The 22,251-nt window shown below is 38.9% G+C and overlaps 1 protein-coding gene across 1 annotated transcript in view; it reads left to right on the forward strand.

Annotated features, from left to right (window-relative positions):
• The first annotated feature begins 1,869 nt into the window (after positions 1-1,869).
• Positions 1,870-22,251, forward strand: part of SYT10 (synaptotagmin 10) — a 77,887-nt gene continuing 57,505 nt past the window's right edge. The window contains exon 1 of the mRNA XM_024764157.1: positions 1,870-2,348. Within this exon, the coding sequence (XP_024619925.1) occupies positions 2,198-2,348 (151 nt within the window). The 5' untranslated portion in view covers positions 1,870-2,197. The remainder of the gene's footprint in view (positions 2,349-22,251) is intronic.

The raw sequence follows: 22,251 nt of genomic DNA on the forward strand, positions 1-22,251 counted from the left end.
GCAGATTTTACTTTCTCATAATTCATGATAAAAATAGTCCTAGTTATACCAATTGTCCTATGAATCAGGTCAAAATGATTCAACTAATAAATGCTCCCTACTGGGATGTTATGCTGAATATTTATAGTAAGCTTTACCAGTGTTCTTACAGAGGAAATAATTTATCACAAACTGTCAAACAGTTTAAAATAAAACAATCTATTCTACAGGAGCAAAACCTGCTGCCCCAAAATGTCTCTTTGGCATGTAGATTATTTTGAGCTGAAAACAACAGTACCAAAAAGACTCAGGAAGAAAACTTCAACCTTCCTCCCAGCTGCCTAAAATTATGTAGATAGAGCTGTCCAGGAAGGGAGCTATCATCATAGGTAACTATTGTATGAACTAGATGTGTAGACTGGGAGGAACCTAGCAAGGTCTCTTTGTTAAAATTTCTCTTGTCTCCATGTGGCCGAGAACACATTTGTTTACCAAGCATTTGCTTTCCCATCTCCACGTGAATTGCCTTCCTCCCCTTCCAGGTACCAAACCACTACCCCCAACACCCTTTTTTGCCTTTAGCTGAAGAGGGCTTTTAAGGTGAGGGCTGCAGCCATTTTGGTGAGTTACTCATTTTTCCTGAGTCTCTCCCACTGTATACATGTTATATATATATATTTTTTCTCCTGTTGATTTGTTTCAAATCAATTTAATTCTTAGACCAGCCTGAAGAATCAAGATGGGTAGGGGGAAATTTCTTCCTCCTCAACAAGAACAAATTCAGGATATTCCACTTCTAAAGTAAAGAATCCTTACCTAACAAAGGTTAAATCAATCTTCAGGTTATAATATGGGATCAAACTCTGCCTGAAAACAATTTAAAAGCAATGTAAATGCATTTCCTGTAAACTTGTGGCACATGTTTATTAGCATTATTTTGTAGCTTTAGCTCCATTAGTGATTATCACTCATTTGCATTAGAGAATTATGAGTCCAAGCCCCTCAGTCATCTTCTTGACTGAGATAAACACCTGAAAACAATTTCCTCAGGTGAAGCAGGGGTGTGTGTGACAGATTTGAAATTAACCCTCCTCCCCTTTAACAACTGTGGCTTGTCTTTTTCAGTATTTAAGTCACTTGAAAGGGTGATAAACGGGTTCAGGTTATGCAGTCTCAATTGCCAATTCCAGAGTAGTGGACAGAATCCTAACTGAATATTAATACAAATAACATATTTTGTTTTGTGATCTCCTAAGTTTAATAAAGAAAAAAATTAAAAAGGCAATAAATTAAAATTTGACTATTCAGTTTGTTTATGCATAAAGAAAAACTGAACTGGGTAATCAGTAAATGCACCTCATGGTGAATTTCACTACTAGTAATAAAAAGACCTCTTGGGTTGAATATTCTGTCTGTAAACAATCATAGTTAGAAATCATTTTTAAAATGCTTTCCTGGGATGTCTTCTATAGACATCTAGCTTTATTACTCATCTACTCGTTTTTTCAATTTAACTTTTTCAGTTTGTTTTCAGTTGGAATGACTTTTCAGAAAAGTAGAACCGGATAGAACACATCCGTAGTCACGTTGGAGAGAAGAGGGGATTGGGGTACGGAGACTGAAAAAGGTACAGAGAAAACCAAGATTTCTCGCCCTCCTGTGCCCCTAGAAGAGCATCCCCAGCCTCCGCAGGACGACCCAGCAGGGGAGCCGGGCCGCCCCTCCCCCATGGTCTCCCCCTTCCCCCGGGGACTAAAGAAGGGGGACGGCGCGTTCTATTGGGGGTTACCGGGCCGGCGCCAGGCTGTGATTGGAAGCGCCCCCTTCAGGCACCCGCCAGAAACACAAGCGCTGCAGCAGTCGAGGGCTTTAGTTTTTTTACGTCCCCCGCCCCCTCCCCTCCGCACTCCATGCCGGGTCTCTCTCCAGCTCGCTTGGGCTCGTTCGCGCCGCGTGAGAGTTAGCAAAAACCTCGCAGCAGCCGCTGCCGCCTCCGCCTCCGCCTCGCCCCGGTTACCGCCCCAGCCTCTCCCCCTTCTCCCGAGCCCTCCGCTCCCGCCATGGGGCCAACATGGGGCTCCTAAATTGCCGCCTTTTAGCTGCGCGCTCTCCGGCCAAAGTCCTCGAGGGCCGGTTATGGTTTACGGCGCTAGAGGGGCCAGCACAGAGGTAACGGGAAGGGGAAAGGACGGCTAATTGGGGGAAACAAGGCCAAACGATGAGTTTCCAAAAGGAGGACGGAGTGAGCAGCCTGTGCCAGAAGGCGCTGCATATCGTCACCGAGCTGTGCTTCGCGGGCCAGGTGGAGTGGGAGAAATGCTCAAGCATCTTCCCCACGGACAGGGGCAGCCAGGGCGGAAGTAGCACAGGTAATTGGGGGAGGGCTCCGCTCGCGACCTCCCAGTCGTCTGGGACCTGCGTCCTCTCGGCTCTAAGCTCCCGGGTCCTGAGCCTTCAGTGCGGCGCTGGCGCATCTTTGGGACGCCGCGCTTTCCTATCCTACCTCGCTCCTTCCTTCTGGTCAGCTCCTAGTGACTTCCAGCGTGGACTCTTCGGGTTTTGTCTCCTCGCCTCCATCTGCCCGGCTTCTTCCACTTCTCTGGTCCACTCCATACCCGCCGGCGCCGTCTCTCGCTCCCAGGCGCCTGCACCCCCTCTCTCTGAGCTTTCCCACGCCTCCGATCTCCCTCCCGGAGTGGAGGGGCGAGCGCGAGCGGCGTCCGACCATTAGCCGAGCGCTGCCCTCGGGGGCCATTCGCCACCCGGACTCTGGTTGCCCTAGCTTGTCCCGCGGGTGGTGGGTCGCGGCTTGGGGAGGGGGCCAGGCGGAAGAATCCGGGCGTGGACGCAAAGAACCGCGTTGGAAATGGGGCTGCCTTGGCCCCCGAGAGCAGAAAGGATCCCTGTAGGGATAACCCGCGGCCGCAAGCTGTCTAGCATTTGACAGTGTGCAAAGCCCTTTAATACATATAACTTTATAGGGCTTCATGACAACGTTGGCCCAACAGCAGGGATTATGGATCCCATTTTTGACGCGACAGGTAAGGCTCAGTGCACATACAGATTTACGTGGAACAGAGGCAAAGGGTTATAAATCCTTTCTACACACGTGCTCATATACCCCCCAACACAGGCACCCTCTCTGCTCCTTCAAGAAACTTGGGGGGAAAAAACGGGGTGGGGTGGAGGAAACACATCGACCTTCAGAAATCTGGAGGTGGAAAGAAGTCTCAGGTGACAGATTTTTCTCAAAGGGGTGTGGGGAGCGTATCAGAGTCACTGTTTTGGTCATGCTTGGGGGAAAGGGTTTTTTACGACCTGCGCTATGTGCAGCCTGTTGTGCTGTTGACGCGGGCGAGATGGATTCCGGGAGTTGCTGGCCGCGTGGTTTTAAGAGTCCCTTGTGAGAGGGTCACTTGTTGCTTTGGGAGACGAACACTGGTTGGGGATTTTCGTCATCGGGCTGGAAGGTTATCATTCCTTCTGTAGGGTCTTGTTTCTTTCCCCGTACTTTCCCGTCATTTTAGTCACCTGACAGGGCTTCGTGGGTTGAGGGTAACCAAGGCAACAGGTAAGAGCTGGACCGTAGCTCAGTGTGGAACGTGAGGTGGAGAGCTCTGTGCTGGGGAGGAGGCAAAGAGGGCACAGTTAGTGATCCCCTCATCCACTACCACCAAAGACAAAGGGAGAGGGGATGGAGGTGGAGGAGAGATGTGGTTTAGTCTTTGCGTACCATTATTTAAGTGGAATATTTGCACTCTTAAAATTCTCTGATCTTGGCAATAGGAACCACGAGAGGCTTCTGTATGCCCTTGGCAGAACCTGAGGAGTTGTTGCTATTTGGGCCCTGGAGCGGAATGATACATAATTGCTTCTGTACATATTCTGGAAACGTAGACATTTTGTGAATTTTTATAAACACAACAGAGTCTTCCATTTGTTCATCAGGTGTTAAATTGCTAGGAATGTATGAAACTCAACTACTATTGGAAGGCACTGGGTGAACATTGTGTATATGCTTGTCTTGTGCATGGTAGCTAAGCATGAGATAAACACTCAAAATAGAGTGAACTTAAAATCCTGTGTGGTGAATGGATAAGTTGCTCTGAAATGTCTTTGATGATACACTTGCTAAAGATAAGACTAAGAGAAGGAGGTGAAGTGAAAGAAATGAGAGTATTTAAGTTTAAAGATCTGTACTTTGGTCATTTAACATTTGATACTGTGGATAAAACTACTGATTTCCACCACTACCCCTTGTGATCATACACCAAATAGTGGTTTCCTGGGTCTCAAATTGATTGATAATGAGGAAAATTTGAAGGTTGGAAAACAAACACTAGCTCTTAAATCTTTATAAATACACAATTATCAGCTTAAGGTAAAGCACAGTATATGAATTGTAGAAAGTGTTCTGAGCCCGTCCTAAGCACTACAAGAAGTAGTTGTAATCCTAATTCCTTTTGGACTTTCCCTTGGGAACAAAAAGTGGACAAAACATAGTCTAAAACAATTACATGGATATTTTTCTGCCCTTAGGGGAAAATATGTACTATTCAAATGGGGTATTCAATTTAATATATGAATATTTATTCAATGGCTGTCACTAGAAAAGACATCCTACTAGGTTGTGTATGAGATATAAAGATGCACAAGATTGCTTTACACTTTCCATTTGTAAATCTATGCAACAATTAGAAGTACAATACTTTAATCTGCAAATATACTCCCAATACCAATATATATCTATGAAACGGATCAAAGATTATTTACAAGTCTTTAATTATATTAATTAGCCACTCAGCTTCACTTTGTTCTTTAAAGTAAACTTTCTTATAACTTATGTACTTGTGTCCTTTATTAAAGATCCCTACGTAAACACACAGTAGGCGAGCCTTCTACTCACCGTTTGTTTAAAGAGAAACACATTATTGGTAGGAGGACATGGACATTGAATGGTACAGTGGTTTTTTACTTTCAGCACTGCCCAGATGGTGTCAGTTATTCTAAGGTTGCAGTGACAATTGCAAGCTTCCAGATTGTGTATATTTTTAGATTCCTTCATATAAGTGTAGAGGCAGAGAAGTGCAGGTGTAGTCCTCCTTTAGTCTCCATGGGGGATTTGTTCTAGGAGCCCCCACAGATAACAAAATTTGTGATGCTCAAGTTCCTTATATAAAGTGATGTAGTATTTGCATGTAACCTACAGCACTTCCTCCCATATACTTTATATCATCTCTAGATTACTGTTAATACCTAAATCAATGTAAATGATTATGTAAATAGTTGTAAATACAATGTAAACAATGTAAATAGTAGGCTGTGTAACAAATTCAAGTTTTGGTTTTTTGAACTTCCTGGAATTTTTCTTTTTTTAAAAAATATTTTCAACCTGTGGTTGCTTGATCCCATGGATATGGAACATGGATACAGAGGGTTGACTGTAATCCTAAAGTTATTCTACCTTAAAGAAGTCATGAATCATATATATAAATAAGATATTCTCCTAATGTTTTTTTTAATGCCAGTAAGGAGCAGCTTCACCATTCTGTTTACCATTTACTACTACAGCAGTAACAGAAGCAGCAGCAGTGTTATTGACTTGAGGATCAAGCAATTAAGTCGACAGATCCCATATTTTAGTAAACTTTACAAAAACTTAACTGCAGATGGCAACACTAGTTAATTTACTCTTTTGGAATAATTTTTTTAGAGACATTATTGATGCCAACATTACTAGTACACTGGAAAGTTCATCATGTGCTATTTTTTTAGAAAATCAGATTTTTGCAGTCTTTTTGCCACTGATTCTCCCTGTCCCCCTAAATAGATAGATCACCCACTAAATTCATTAATTTATTGATATAATAGAACTTAATGTTATAATGCTTAGGGAAAATACAAAACAATATATTGGCCTTAAATGTGATTTTTCATACATACTGTGATTGAATATACATAAGAGTTTTTGAACTTCATTTGAGTTCATTTCTGGTCAGTCTTTAATTGCTTCTCCATATCCAAATCCCTATGAGGTTTTAGGAAACTTTGTTGCTTGAAAAGCAGACCTCATAAATGCAGCTAATCAAACCCACTTAAGCTCATAGTCGCACCACAACTGTATAGACCTAACCATAATTTAAATATTTTAAATAAACATTTAATCCATTAATGTTATAAATTTTCACTTTTAATTTAGTAGTAAAAATTCTAAAATAAACATTTAAACAAATTATTCTAAATTCATATGTGTGTTCTTCAATTTCTTAGATGTGGGAGCAAGTAGGTATTTATATGGCAAACACTTTCACTGAAGTTACTTGACTAATAAGAATGGTACTGGTACCATTAATTAAATGTTGTGCACAGTTGTTCAAGTTAATGTAAATGTAGAATTAACATACAATCACAGATTATAAATCATTTATAAATCATTTACTCAATTACGAATATATGTAAAGGTTTCTCATTTGGAAACTCCATTCAGTTTTCTACCTCTGTGTGAATTCCCTGTCAACAAATTAGCCAATAAATTTGGCTAATTTAATACGATATTTGGTACTATACTTGATACCATATTTTATTGAATCTAAGATGCTATTGATTATAAGACACAACATTATTTTATATGATACCAAAAAAGGAAAAAGAAGGATGCAAATTAAATTATGCTTTCTTATCACATAGAATTTTTTATTTTATACTTATGGAAAAACTTCTAAAAGTTAGACATAAATTTTTAATATCATATATCACTCTTGTACAAATATAAAAAGGAAAGTATAAAAGACATATAGGTTAAAATAATTTAAAAATTAAAGTTTTTTTTTTTTTTTTTTTTTTTTTTTTTTTTTTTACACTGGGCAGGCACGAACCTGTGTCCCTTGCATCGGCAGGTGGACTCTCAACCACTGCGCCACCAGGGAAGCCCAAAATTAAAGTTTTGAGTCTGAATCTTCTGAATGGCTTTTTGATTGAGAATTGGTGATACCTTTGTTTATCCTCTCGTCATTGGACTCTGCCATCAAGAATGCTGTCAAGACTAGTAATGATGCACTTTTTTCCACGCAGGAATTCATAAGATATAAAATCTAGTGTTGTTGTGCTCTAAAGCTAGCTGTACAGTTATGTCGAATGTTGGCAATGTTGCCAAACCCATCTGACCCAACAAAAGTTTGGCTTATGAGGGTTACGGGTCTGTTTCGCTATTTTCTCCAGTATTTTCTTCCAAGCCAATTTAGACTCATTCTGCGACTTCTGATGCTGATGTATTTGCTTTAGCACATACACAGAGAAAACTATGACACACTTACTTAATGGCTATTAGCAATTGTAACAAGCTTGTTATTCTTCATCCAGCTGTGTGGAACGTAGACATTAAGCTTGCCATCTTGGACTTTAACGAGAAAGCAAAAACCTTTGAATAGAAAAGCAAAAATATGGAAGAAACCAGGATTCCAAACACCTGAAGCTGATGTATTTGCCCTGCTTTCTTATGCTGAGCCAATTAATTAAATGAGAGAGAAATAAACTTCTATCTTGTTTAAGTCAGTATTTTTTTGGTCCCTTATTATAGAAATCAGAATTATGCCCCATTATAATAATAACACCATATGAAGAGTATAAATAAGTTAACTTCACAGATAATTCCAAATTTTCATTTTAGAGGCAGCTTTCCTCAGCTTTCTCTGAATAAGAGTTGCTGGTTTGAGTTTTATTACCTCTTGTTCTCTGCAGAATGTTGTCATAAACATGGTCTGTCATCAGGCAAAAATGAGGACAACCAAAGAAACAAAAGACTTGGAATATACAAGAAATTATAATTTCTGATTAATTGAGAAATTACTTCTTTGTACATTTTGAGAAATTAAAAAACTAGAATTTTAAAATTTAAAAAAATGATGCAGAAAGACACAGATAAGGTTATCAACTAAGGCAGTAGTAATTGGAATTGAGAGCATACAAATTGGCCTATGCTTTTCTGCATCGTAGCCATCTGCATGGTTAATAGGTAATTAGACCTAACAGTATTTACAATCCATAGTAATTAAGACCATGCAAATGTTAGACTTTAGCAAAGTTCTGTTTTACTAAAAGATTCTGAGGAATTAGCATTTTTTGGCTTATTCTATTTTCTGATGAGAGTGGTCTTTCCTGTTTTTTTCAGAGCAATGTCGCTTTATTTTGAGATACTAAGACATGATAAAAGAGTAAGATCTTTATGGCTACAAATCAGTCAGAGATATAGAGTCAGCCAACCAGACAGATAGATAAGTAGATACATATCGGTGGAAGCAATAGTTATGCATATGTATGTAGTCAAATCAGAGTTTGAGCAATTTTAAACCTAATTATCTTTGAGTCTAATCTAATTTTTGAAATTTCATTTACTCTAATTTTACCAAGATCTAATTGAGTGAATGGCATATAATGGATTCTTTTTAATTATCCAGAGACATTAAAATTTTGAGCTAGAGAGATCCTACTCATCAAGCTTGCTCATTAAAATGGGCAATTTCAAAGTCTGTGTGAAGGCAAACCATTCATATTCATCACCCTGGCCTCAGAATGGTTGGCCCCTTTGCTCCAGTGATCTTCTCCTCCTCTCCACCTTACCTCATTTCTTTTATGATCATGCTCAAACACTAGTCATTATGTTAAACAGTACTATTTTAGAATTATAAATTTAAATATTCTGAGCCCCAACGAAGAGCTGCTATGCTTTTATCTTTCTCATTTGGAAACTCCATTCAGTTTTCTACCTCTGTGTGAATTCCCTGTCAACAAATATTGCATCATACTTACGATACATCATTTCATCATCGCAATCATTTTCTCCTTTGAGGTTTATCACATTCTCCTGGGAGGGTAGGGGGTGCTCATTCATGGATAAATTCATCTGATTCTCTATTCCTACACCAAAGAAACAATATTTAGGAGGTTTTAAAACCAGGCAGACGAGTATCACTCTTAGTCTCCAATTTCAAAAGAACCCGCAATTCTGACCAGACATCCTTTGTTTTCCTATTCAATTTTCTCCTGTTCTCTAAAGTTCATATATCAGATTTTCCGCACTCTGTTTAAATATTCCAAATTATTCCCCAGTATCCCAAACTAACTGGCAGTTGACCCTAACTCTTACTTTGCAGAGAAAATTGTACTTAAAACAAGAATTCCCTTGTCTTCCTGCCTATACCTATAAACTTACCTGATTCCAGAACCATCCTCCTTTTCTTTTCTTTTTCTAACATCTCTATTGGAGTATAATCGCTTTACAATGGTGTGTTAGTTTCTGCTTTATAACAAAGTGAATCAGCTCTACATATACATATATCCCCATATCTCCTCCCTCTTGCGTCTCCCTCTCACATTTCTTATCGCACCCCTCTAGGTGGTCACAAAGCACCGAGCTGATCTCACTGTGCTATAGGGCTGCTTCCCACTAGCTATCTACTTTAGATTTGTTACTTTATATAAGTCCATGCCACCCGCTCACTTCATCACAGCTTACCCTTCCCCATCCCCGTATTCTCAAATCGATTCTCTACCTCTGCATCTTTATTCCTGTCCTGCCCCTAGGTTCTTCAGAACCCCTTTTTTTTTTTTTTAGATTCCATATTTATGTGTTAGCATACAGTATTTATTTTTGTCTTTCTGACTTACTTCATTCTGTATGACAGTCTCTGGGTTCATCCACCTCACAACAAATAACTCAATTTCGTTTCTTTTTATGGCTGAGTAAAATTCCATTGTATATATGTGCCACATCCACTTTATCGATTCATCTGTCGATGGACACTTAGGTTGCTTCCATGTCCTGGCTATTGTAAATAGAGCTGCAATGAACATTGTGGTACATGACTCTTTTTGAATTATGTTTTTTTCAGGGTATATGCCCAGTAGTGGGACTGCTGGGTCATGTGGTAGTTCTATTTTTAGATTTTTAAGGAACCTCCATACTGTTCTCCATAGTGGCTGTATCAAATTACATTCCCACCAACAGTGCACTTTTCTCCACACCCTCTCCAGCATTTACTGTCTGTAGATTTTTTGATGATGGCCTTACTGACTGGTGTGAGGTGATACCTCATTGTAGTTTTGATTTGCATTTCTCTAATGATTAATGATGTTGAGCATTCTTTTATATGTTTGTTGGCAATCTGTATATCTTCTTTAGAGAAATGTCTGTTTAGGTCTTCTGCACATTTTTGGGTTGGGTTGTTTGTGTTTTTGATATTGAGCTGCATGAGCGGCTTATACATTTTGTAGATTCATCCTTTGTCAGTTGCTTCATTTGCAAATATTTTCTCCCATTCTGAGGGTTGTCTTTTCATCTTGTTTATGGTTTCCTTTGCTGTGCAGAAGCTTTTAAGTTTCATTAGGTCCCATTTGTTTATTTTTGTTTTTATTTCCATTTCTCTAGGAGGTGGGTCAAAAATGATCTTTCTGTGATTTATGTCATAGAGTGTTCTGCCTATGTTTCTGCTAAGACTTTCTGGCCTTACATTTAGGTTTTTAATCCATTTAGAGTTTATTTTTGTGTATGGTGTTAGGGAGTGTTCTAATTTCATTCTTTAAATGAAGCTGCCCAGTTTTTCCAGCACCACTTATTGAAGAGGGTGTCTTTTCTCCATTGTATATTCTTGCCTCCTTTATCAAAGATAAGGTGACCATATGTGCGTAGGTTTATCTCTGGGCTTTCTATCCTGTTCCATTGATCTATATTTCTGTTTTTGTGCCAGTACCATACTGTCTTGATTACTGTAGCATTGTAGTATAGTCTGAAGTCTGAGAGCCTGATTGCTCCAGCTCCATTCTTCTTTCTCAAGATTGCTTTGGCTATGTGGGGTCTTCTGTGTTTCCATACAAATTGTGAAATTTTTTGTTCCACTTCTGTGAAAAATGCCATTTGTAGTTTGATAGGGATTGCATTGAATCTGTAGATTGCTTTGGGTAGTATAGTCATTTTCACAATTTTGATTCTTCCAAGAACATGGTATATCTCTCCATCTGTTTGTATCATCTTTAATTTCTTTCAGCAGTGTCTTATAGTTTTCTGCATACAGGTCTTTTGTCTCCTTAGGTAGGTTTATTCCTAGGTATTTTGTTCTTTCTGTTGAAATGATAAATGGGAGTGTTTCCATAATTTCTCTTTCAGATTTTTCATTATTAGTGTATAGGAATGCAGGAGATTTCCTTGCATTAATTTTGTATCCTGCTACTTTACCAAATTCATTGATTAGCTCTAATAGTTTTCTGGTGACATCTTTCGAATACTTTATGCATAGTATCATGTCACCTGCACACAGTGAGAGCTTTACCTCTTCTTTTCCGATTTGGATTCCTTTTCTTTCTTTTTCTTCTCTGATTGCTATAGCTAAAACTTCCAAAACTATGTTGAATAATAGTGGTGAGGGTGGACAACCTTGTCTTGTTCCTGATCTTAGAGGAAATGGTTTCAGTTTTTCACCATTGAGAACGATGTTGGCTGTGGGTTTGTCATATATGGCCTTTATTATGTTGAGGTAAGTTCCCTCTATGCCTACTTTCTGGAGGGTTTTTTTATCATAAATGGGGTTAAATTTTGTCTAAACCTTTTTCTGCGTCTATTGAGATGATCATATGATTTTTCTCCTTCAACTTGTTAATATGGTTTATCACATTGATTGATTTGCACATATTGAAGAATCCTTGCATTCCTGGGATAAATCCCAATTGATCATGGTGTATGATCCTTTTAATGTGCTGTTGGATTCTGATTGCTAGTATTTTGTTGAGGAGTTTTGCATCTATGTTCATCAGTGATATTGTTGTGTAGTTTTCTTTTTCTGTGATATCTTTGTCTGGTTTTGGTATCAGTGTGGTCGTGGCCTTGTAGAATGAGTTTGGGAGTGTTCCTCCCTCTGTTATATTTTGGAAGAGTTTGAGAAGGACAGGTGTTAGCTCTTCTCTAAATGTTTGATAGAATTCACCTGTGAAGTCATCTGGTCTTGGGCTTTTGTTTGTTGGAAGATTTTTAATCACAGTCTCAATTTCAGTGCTTCTGATTGGTCTGTTTATATTTTCTATTTCTTCCTGGTTCAGTCTCGGAAGGTTGTGCTTTTTGAAGAATTTGTCCATTTCTTCCAGGTTGTCCATTTCATTAGCATATAGTTGCTTTTTGTAATCTCTCATGATTCTTTGTATTTCTGTAGTGTCCGTTGCTACCTCTCCTTTTTCATTTCTAATTCTATTGCTTTGAGTCTTCTCCCTTTTTTTCTTGATGAGTCTGGCTAATGGTTTGTCAGTTTTGTTTATCTTGTCACAGAACCAGCTTTTAGTTTTATTCATCTTTGCTCTTGTTTCCTTCATTTCTTTTTCATTTATTTCTGATCTAATCTTTATGATTTCTTTCCTTCTGCTAATTTTGGGGTTTTTTTGTTCTTCTTTCTCTAATTGCTTTAGGTGTAAGGTTAGGTTGTTTGTTTGAGATGTTTCTTGTTTCTTGAGGTAGGATTGTATTGCTATAAACTTCCCTCTTAGAACTGCTTTTGCTGAATTCCATAGGTTTTTTGTCATTTTGTTTTCATAGTCATTTGTTTCTAGGTTTTTTGATTTCCTCTTTGATTTCCTCAGTGATCTCTTGGTTATTAAGTAGTGTATTGTTTAGCCTCCATGTGTTTGTATTTTTTCCATTTTTTTTTCTGTAATTGATATCTAGTCTCATAGCATTGTGGTCGTAAAAGATACTTGATACAATTTCAGTTTTCTTAAATTCACCAAGACTTGATTTGTGACCCAAGATATGATCTATCCTGGAGAATGTTCCATGAGCACTTGAGAAGAAATTGTATTCTGTTGTTTTTGGATGGAATATCCTATAAATATCAATTAGATTGGCCTTGTTTAATGTATCCTTTAAAGTTTGTGCTTCCTTATTTATTTTCATTTTAGTTGATCTGTCCATTGGTGAAAGTGGGGTGATAAAGTCCCCTACTATGATTGTGTTACTGTCAATTTCCCATTTTATGCCTCTTAACATTTGTCTTATGTATTGAAGTGCTCCTATGTTGGTTGCATAAATATTTACCATTGTTATATCTTCTTCTTGGATTGATCCCTTGATCATTAGGTAGTGTCCTTCTTTGTCTCTTGTAGTAGTCTTTATTTTAGAGTCTATTTTGTCTGATATGAATATTGCTACTCCAGCTTTCTTTTGATTTCCATTTGCATGGAATATCTTTTTCCATCCCCTCACTTTCAGTCTGTATGTATCCCTAGGTCTGAAGTTGGTCTCCTAGAGACAGCATATATATGGGTCTTGTTTTTGTATCCATTCAGCCAGACTATGTCTATTGGTGGGAGCATTTAATCCACTTACATTTAATGTAGTTACCGATATGTATGTTCCTATTACCATTTTCATAATTGTTTTGGGTTTGTTATTGTAGATCTTTTCCTTCTCTTGTGTTTCCTGCCTAGAGAAGTTCCTTTAGCATTTGCTGTAAAGCTGGTATGGTCATGCAGAATTCTATTAGCTCTTGCTTTTCTCTAAGTTTTTTAATTTGTCCGTCGAATCTGAATGAGATCCTTGCTGGGTAGAGTAATCTTGGTTGTAATTTCTTCCCTTTCATCACTTTAAATATGTCTTGCCACTCCCTTCTGGCCTGCAGAGTTTCTGCTGAAAAATCAGCCATTAACCTTATGGGGATACCCTTGTATGTTATTTGTTGTATTTCCCTTGCTGCTTTTAATATTTTTTCTTTGTATTTAATTTTTGATAGTTTGATTAATATGTGTCTTGACATATTTCTTCTTGCATTTATCATGTATGGGACTCTCTGTGCTTCCTGCACTTGATTGACTATTTCCTTTCCCATATTAGGGAAGCTTTCAACTATAATCTCTTTAAATATTTTCTCAGTCCCTTTCTTTTTCTATTCTTCTTCTGGGACCCCTATAATTGGAATGTTGGTGCATTTAGTGTTGTCCCAGAGGTCTCTGAGGCTCTCTCCAATTCTTTTCATTCTGGTTTTCTTTATTCTGCTCTGCAGTAATTATTCCCACTATTTTATCTTCCAGGTCACTTATCCATTCTTCTGCCTCAGTTATTCTGCTATTGTTTCCTTCTAGAGAATTTTAAATTTCATTTATTGTGTTGTTCATCATTGTTTGTTTGCTCTTTAGTTCTTCTAGGTCCTTGTTAAACATTTCTTGTATTTTCTTCATTCCATTTCCAAGATTTTGGATACTCTTTATTAATTACTCTCAATACTTTTTCAGGTAGACTGCCCATTTCCTCGTCATTTGTTTGGTCTGGTGGGTTTTTACCTTGCTCATTTTCTGCTGTGTGTTTCTCTGTCTTCTCATGTGCTTACCTTACTGTGTTTGGGGTCCCCTTATTGCAGCTTGCAGGTTTGTAGTTCCTGTTGTTTTTGGTGTCTGCCCCTAGTGGCTAAGGTTTTTTCAGTGGGTTGTGTAGGCTTCCTGGGGAAGGGGACTAGTGCCTGTGTTCTCGTGGATGAGGCTGTGTCTTATGTTTCTGATAGGCAGGACCATGTCTGTTGGTATGTTTTGGTGTGTCTGTGACCTTATTATGATTTTAGGCAACCTCTCTGCTAATGGGTGGTTTTGTGTTCCTGTCTTGCTAGTTGTTTGTCGTAGGATGTCTAGCACTGTAGCTTTCTGGTTGTTGAATGGAGCCTTAGCATTGAGATGGCTATCTCTGGGAGAGCTTTCACCATTTGATATTATGTGGATCTGGGAGGTCTCTGGTGGACCAATGTCTTGAACTCAGCTGTCCCACCTCAGAGGCACAGGCCTGACACCCTGCCAGAGCACCAAGACTCTGTCAGCTATGCGGCTCAGAAGAAAAGGGGGAAAGAAAGGAGGGAGGGAGGGAGGGAGGGAGGGAAGGGAAGGGAAGGGAAGGGAAGAGAAGGGAAAAGAAGGGAAGGGAAGGGAAGGGAAAGGAAGGAAGGGAGGAAGAAAGGGAGGAGAAAAGGGAGAAATAAAGGGAGAAAGAAAGAAGAGAGAAACCAAACCAAAAACAAATCCACCAATGATAACAAGCACTAAAAAGAATAGTAAAAACAAAATAAAGAAAAAACTGACAGACAGAACCCTAGGACAAATGGTAAAAGCAAAGATATACAGACAAAATCACACAAAGAAGAATACACATACACACTTACAGAGAAAAAAAATTTTAAATATATGTATCTATATTTTAAAAAAATAAATAAATTTTAAAAAGGAAGAGAGCAACCAAATCACTAAACAAATCTACCAATGATAATAAACTCTAAATACTAAACTAAGATAAACATAAAACTGGGAACCAGTCAGTCACGTACAGCCAACCTCAAGTCTACAGTTGCTTCCAAAGTCTACCGCCTCAATTTTGGGATGGTTCATTGTCTATTCAGGTATTCCACAGATGCAAGGTACATCAAGTTGATTGTGGAGATTTAATCTGCTGCTCCTGAGGCTGCTGGGAGAAATTTCCCTTTGTCTTCTTTGTTTGTACAGCTCCTGGGGTTCAGCTTTGTACTGGCCCTGCCTCTGTGTATAGGTCAACTGAGGGCATCTGTTCCCGCCCAGACAGGACAGGGTTAAAGGAGCAGCTGATTAGGGAGCTCTGGCTCACTCAGGCTGGGGGGAAGGAGGGGTACAGTATGCGGGGCAGTCCTGTGGTGACAGAGGCCAGTGTGATATTGCAACAACCTGAGGTGCACTATGTGTTCTCCCGGGGAAGTTGTCCCTGGATCATGGGACCCTGGCAGTGGTGGGCTGCACAGGCTCCCAGGACGGGAGGTGCAATAGTGACCTGTGCTTGCACACAGGCTTCTTGGTGGCTGCTGCAGCAGCCTTAGATCTTCATGCCCATCTCTGGGGTCTGCGCTGATAGCCGCAGCTCGTGCCCTTCTCTGGAGCTCATTTAGGTGGCGCTCTGAGTCCCCTGTCCTCACGCACCCTGAAACAATGGTCTCTTGCCTCTTGGTCAGGTGCAGACTGTTTCCCAGACTCCCTCCTGGCTAGCTGTGGTGCATTAGCCCCCTTCAGGCTGTGTTCACACAGGCAACCCCAGTCCTCTCCCTGGGATCTGACCTCCAAAGCTGGAACCTCATCTCCCAGCCCCCACCCATCCCAGCAAGTGAGCAGAGAAGCCTCTCTGGCTGGTGAGTACTGGTTGGCAGTGATCCTCTGTGTGGTGATCTCTCTGCTTTGCCCTCTGCACCCCTGTTTCTGTGCTCTCCTCAGTGGCTCCAAAGTTCCCCCCACCAACCACCCCGTCTCCGCCAGTGAAGGGCCCTCCTAGTGTGTGGAAACTTTTCCTCCTTCTCGGCTCCCTCCTCAAGGTGCAGGTCTCATCCCTATTCTTTTGTCTCTGTTTTTTCTTTTTTCTTTTGCCCTACCCAGGTACGCGGGGAGTTTCTTGCCTTTTGGGAAGTCTGAGGTCTTCTGCCAGCATGCAGTAGGTGTTCTGTAGGAGTTGTTCCACATATAGATGTATTTCTGATGTATTTGTGGAGAGGAAGGTGATCTCCATGTCTTATTCCTCTGCCATCTTGAAGGTCTCCTGCCCATCCTTGTTTTCTTACAAAGGAAGACATGATCCAATCTTTTCACCTTTGCTTCAGACTCCACCCATGGTCACCTTTTATGAGACTTTACTATTAATTATTCATTCTGCTTAATTTTCTATCTCTTCTTGTCTACTGATTCCTTCCCATAAATTTTAAAATATGCTAAAATATTGCACATCCAAACATCATCAATTCCATGTGCTACTGTTTCCCTCTTCCCTAAATACAATGTCCTGAAGGAACTATCTACACTCACAGAATTCACATCCTCATTCCCATTCATTCATTAAACCACATTCATCTGTTTAAGTCTCTGCTTCAGTAGTCTCCTTGAATGCACTAAAGACCTACTTGTTAAAGTTAATGGATACTTACCAACCTTTGTTTTAATTGAACTTACTTTAACTTTTTATGCTGTTTACCACTTCTTAAAATATTCTCTAAACTTCTGTGAAAGCATATTGGCCTCATTTCTTTTCATACTTCTACTCTTTCCTAGTCTTCTATGCAGGCTCTTTGTTCTTTAAAGTTATCTTTCTTTTATTATCGGTGTCGTCAGGGATCTGTTAAGGGGCTTTTATCTTCTCTTTCATGGATTCAGATTCTACTATTTAAGAAAGTTCTTCAATTTTATCTTGAGTTGCAGTGACCAACAGCTTACTCAAAACTTCTATTTGCATGTTGGGTATGTACTCCAAACCCAGCACAGCCGAAGCTGAAGTCATTGTCTTCCTCACTTCAACAACCTGTTTGTCTCCCAGTGAATCACATTCTTGTCCTTCAATCTTCACACTCTTTCACTAGAGCCTTGATTTCCCAATGTGCTCTGTTTCCCATTTCAGCAACCCTTGTTCAGAACCACTATAATCTCTCATGTGGATGACTACTATAATCTGTTAACTATTTTTTCATCTTCTAGCTGGCCTCCACTCTTATCTTCTCCCTAGCCAGCAGGTTATTTCTGATATACATATTCAACCATTTCATACCTTGACTTAAAAATGTTCCTGGGACTACTTATTTGAATTTGAACTAAGTCCAAACTCATAACATCCTTCATGTCATAGCTAAATACTGAATCATAAAAACTCATTTTAAACATTTTGATGACTTTATAAATTCTCACAGATCCTCCCTTAATCTTTTGAAGAGTCAGATTCTTTTTTTATCTTGTTAAACAAATTTTGTTGAAAAAAAAATCATAAAGACCTAAGAATTAAACTATTGGTTTTGTTTTTAAATACTTTTAATAATTAGTCATAATTTCAATAATAAGCAACGTAAAAAGTGTGTAATACAATAAGCTTCTTTTTATAATTTTAGTTTTATTTTTCTCAATAAAATTCTAACTGATGCAACTTCTTTCACTTCTTGCTGTTGTGGGGAAATCTCTTCCCCCCTTGCTTTACATTTCTGGATGGAAGGAGCTACAAGATAGGATAATCATGGAATCTTGGCCTACCCCATCCCTAAGAAATGACTTACATGTTTCCCCCTTTTCTTTGAGTTATAACCTTGATATCCTCAGGAAACAAATATTCTCTACTCCTTTGTGTAGTAAATTTTATAGGGTCAAGTACCCATGGGGAACACATGTGGTTGTCCAGCCAGGACTGTGACTGTATGGGCTAGTCTAGTTAATTCAAGGTGATATATTAGCAAATCCACTTTCTAATGGACCTAAGCTGATATTCACTTTTTTTTTTTTAATTGCTACCTGCTTGAACTGTTTCTCTGAGCACAACTGAGTAGGAAAATAGAATGTTATTTATTAACTTCCTGAAACATTAATATTTACTTAGAAATTTTGGTCTCCATTATAAGCAAATTCACTCCTTTCAGTACTAAATAGCATTAGAAGATGTGTTTTTTTCACACAGTACTAAATAGCATTAGAAGTACTAAATGCATTCAGTACTAAATAGCATTAGAAGATGTGTTTCTCTTCTAACTAATCTGTGAATCACCATTCAATCCATACTCAATCCATACCTATGCCTCTTTTCCCCTAGATACTCTTGTTTAAAGAAAAAAAATAGTTGACAATAGTAGCAACCTATTGTTGCACTTATGCAAATTATGATGCTAAATAATTTACATACATTTCCTTATATAAAACTCACAACATTTCTATGAAATAAATATAAATTCCCCCATTTTACTGAGACTCTTAAAGTCTAAACAATTTGTCCAAAGTCACACAGTGGTGGAGTTGACATTTTAACCCAGGTCTAAATGGTTTCACAGTATAAGTTATATTATACTATTTTCCTAGTATAAGAATTTCTACATATTCCCTGCATATCACTCAACTTTTAGCCATCTTGAAGTTCACAGACATTTGAGTGTCTTTTCAGATAATTCCCCAAATGTGTATTCAGTAACTCCATAAATATTTTTTGACCTTGTGATATATACTAGACACTAAAAATAAAAAGGTAAATAAAAGGAGTAAGTGTATTAGTAGGATGGGAGCATTTGGAGAAGCAAAATAAATAGATATCCACAATTCCTTGTCCACAATTATGAAACCTCCAAACCTCTGAAACCTGAAAATTATTTTGCAAATTGTCCAATTTGGGGACTTCCCTGGTGGCGTGGTGGTTAAGAATCCGCCTGCGAATACAGGGGACACAGGTTCGATCCCTGGTCAGGGAAGATCCCACATGCCACAGACCAACTAAGCCCGTGCATCACAACTACTGAGCTTGCACTCTAGAGCTCACAAGCCACAATTACTGAAGCTTGCGCACCCCAGAGCCCGTGCACCACAACTGAGCCCACGTGCTGCAACTACTGAAGTCCACGGGCCTAGAGCCCAAGCTCTGCAACAAGAGAAGCCACCGCAATGAGAAGCCCGCACACTGCCGCGAAGAGTAGCCCCCCCTCACCGCAACTAGAAAAAGGCTGTGTGCAGCAAGGAAGACCCAAAGCAGCCAAAAATAAATAAAATTTTTAAAAAATTGTCCAATTTGGCATCAACACCTTACCTAAATTGGCATTAAGTTGCTTACAGTCTTCAGTGATCCCACTCAGTGTGACTGATCCATACATTTCATTACATATATATTAATGTGTTTGGTTACTAGATGTTATCCCAGATAATGTATACCATACTACCTTTCCAATATCCAAAAGAAAATAATTTTTGAAACCATCATGTCCTAAGTGTTTGGGATAAAAGATTATAGGCCAATAAATTATTATTAGTGCTATGGTAGTGGGTGTGCTTTAAAGGCCCTTAGGGACAGAGGAGGCAGAGAGAGCTTCAGGGAAGAGGTACTACTGGATCTAATTTTTGAAGCATGAATACAAATTTGCCAGGCACCCAGACAGGAGGAAAAAATGCCCTGGAACTATTTGAAACAGTCCGAACAAAAATCGTGAGAGAGTAACTTGTGGTCAGGAGAAGGAGAATAGGTAGGAGAGTGGCAGAAGAATGAAGTTGGGTCAATAGCCAGGGGTCAAATCACAAAGACACTGTGGAATGCCATGCAAAGTTTAGATTTGACCAGATTGGGTAATTTGGAAGGATGTTAGGCTAAAAGAAGTAAGATGACCATTTACTAAGTTTCCAGAATATGACTTGATTCCCGCTGCTCTGGTACAGTTGATAGTACAGCCTTTCACTTTCAAAAGTGACTTGGTTTGGATGAAGTATTTTATGAACCACATTAGTGAGAAGGGAGAGGTGATATTGTGCATATATATTTAGTCTTCTTCCACAGTTCCTGGCACACAGCTCCCAAAACCCTTAGAATTTCCTTAGTGATGAGAGCCATGTCTTGTTAGGTTAATGAGGTGATTTTTGGACCCCACCTAAGGATGAGGGCTGTTTTCCAGAAGAATCAACCATGTGACTAGAGGGTTGGAACTTTCAGGACCACCCCTGCTGACCTCCTGAGAAGGGAAAGGGGCTGGAGGTTGAATCAGTCACCAGTGGCCAATTATTTACTCAATCATGCCAATGTAATGAAGCCTCTATAAAAACCGAGAAGGATGGGGTTTGAGAGCTTCTGGGTTGTACATGCAGAAATTTGAGAATATTGTGCTCTGAGCTTCCATGCCCTTTCCCCATACTTTGCCCTATGATCTCTTCCGTCTGGCTATTTCTGAGTTATATCCTTTTATAATAAACTGGTAATCCTTTTATAATATATCCTTATATCTTTTTATAGTAAACTGGTAAAGAAATTAGTTTCCTGAGTTCTTTCTGTAAGCTGCTCTGGCAAATTGATCAAACCCAAGGAGGGGTCGTGGGAACCTCCAATTTTTTGCCGGTTGGTCAGAAAACTACAGATAACAACTTGGATTTGCTACTGGCATCGGAAGGGAGGGGGGCAGTTATGCAGGACTGAACCCTTAACCTGTGGAATCTAATGCTACCTCTGGTAGGCAGGTGTCAGAATTGAGTTGAACTGTAAGAACACCCAGTTGGTATCCAGAGAATTGTTAGTGGTATGGGAATTCCGCTGCCCCCCACACACAAGTTGAAATTGGGTCAAAGAACCTAAAAACAGGGGGCATTTTCAGTTATAGACTGAAAACTGTTTCTGTCCTTTCCTCTATCCCACATTGTCCTGCAGTTTCCTTATATCTTGGCTTTGGCTCCAACTGAGTAGAAGTTAGCCACTGAAGAAGTTAACTGAGTTAAAATATCCAGAAAAATATAATGTAAGTGGAGCTGAAAATACAAGAAGGTTATGAAGCCATCATTGGCTTCCTCCATTTTAAAACTGTAGTTAATAATCAGGAAGCACATTCATTTTATAATTTTTCTCTTTCCTTCAAGGTATGGTGCTAATGGATAATTTTAAAATGTAAAAATAAACTACAAAATATAAAATATGATCACACATTCCTCACCAATGGAATATAAATGGAAAATATATTCAATGTAGCTTTAGCTAGCAATTGAAAAATAAAGGAAAATATTAGTGTCTATGTATCATAGCATGTCAAAATTAATTTTTATTCTTATAATTAAGTAGCAATAAAAACTTGGAATTATTTCAATTTCTTAATGGATTTCCATCAGCTACAAATTGAGAATTTAACCAGAACCACTTTATCTCACTAATCAGAGAAATAAACAACCTATCATTTCCCCATCAGGTCAGTGAAAATTAAAATACAACAATGTTTCTCTGAAATTGTAGGAACTAGTAAACTTATATGATGTTTTTTGTTAGTCAGTCTGGGGTTCTTTTTGGAAATACCTAGTAAAGCTAAATAATGTGCATAACATGTGACCCTGTGGTTCTATTTCTAGATATTTACTTTAGATAAATATTCACAAATATGCACAGGGACAAGAGTACAAGGATGCTCATTGTAACTATGTTGTAATAGCAAACAGTGGGCATAATCCAAATATCCATCATGATGAAGTATTATGGAATGCTGTGACATGAAGTTAGACCTCAAGTATTGTTGAATAAAAAAAAAGCAAACTGAATAAAGAAATATGCAGTAGCCATTTATATTAAAAAATTGTATTAAATAATTCTATATTTTATAGTTACTTAAGAGATATTTGTTTTTATTAGTGCTTGGGCTGGACAGACACACACCAAACTGGGGTTAGTGGTTGCTTTGTAGGAGGGGTGGGACCTCCTGGATTTACAATGGTGGTTAAAGGAAATTGGATTTATTCTTTAGTTTTCTAGGGCTGCCGTAATCAAGTACTACAGACTGGGTGGCT

Source organism: Neophocaena asiaeorientalis, unplaced genomic scaffold (assembly GCF_003031525.2).
Source record: "Neophocaena asiaeorientalis asiaeorientalis breed wild unplaced genomic scaffold, Neophocaena_asiaeorientalis_V1.1 scaffold329, whole genome shotgun sequence".
Lineage (NCBI taxonomy): Eukaryota > Metazoa > Chordata > Mammalia > Artiodactyla > Phocoenidae > Neophocaena > Neophocaena asiaeorientalis.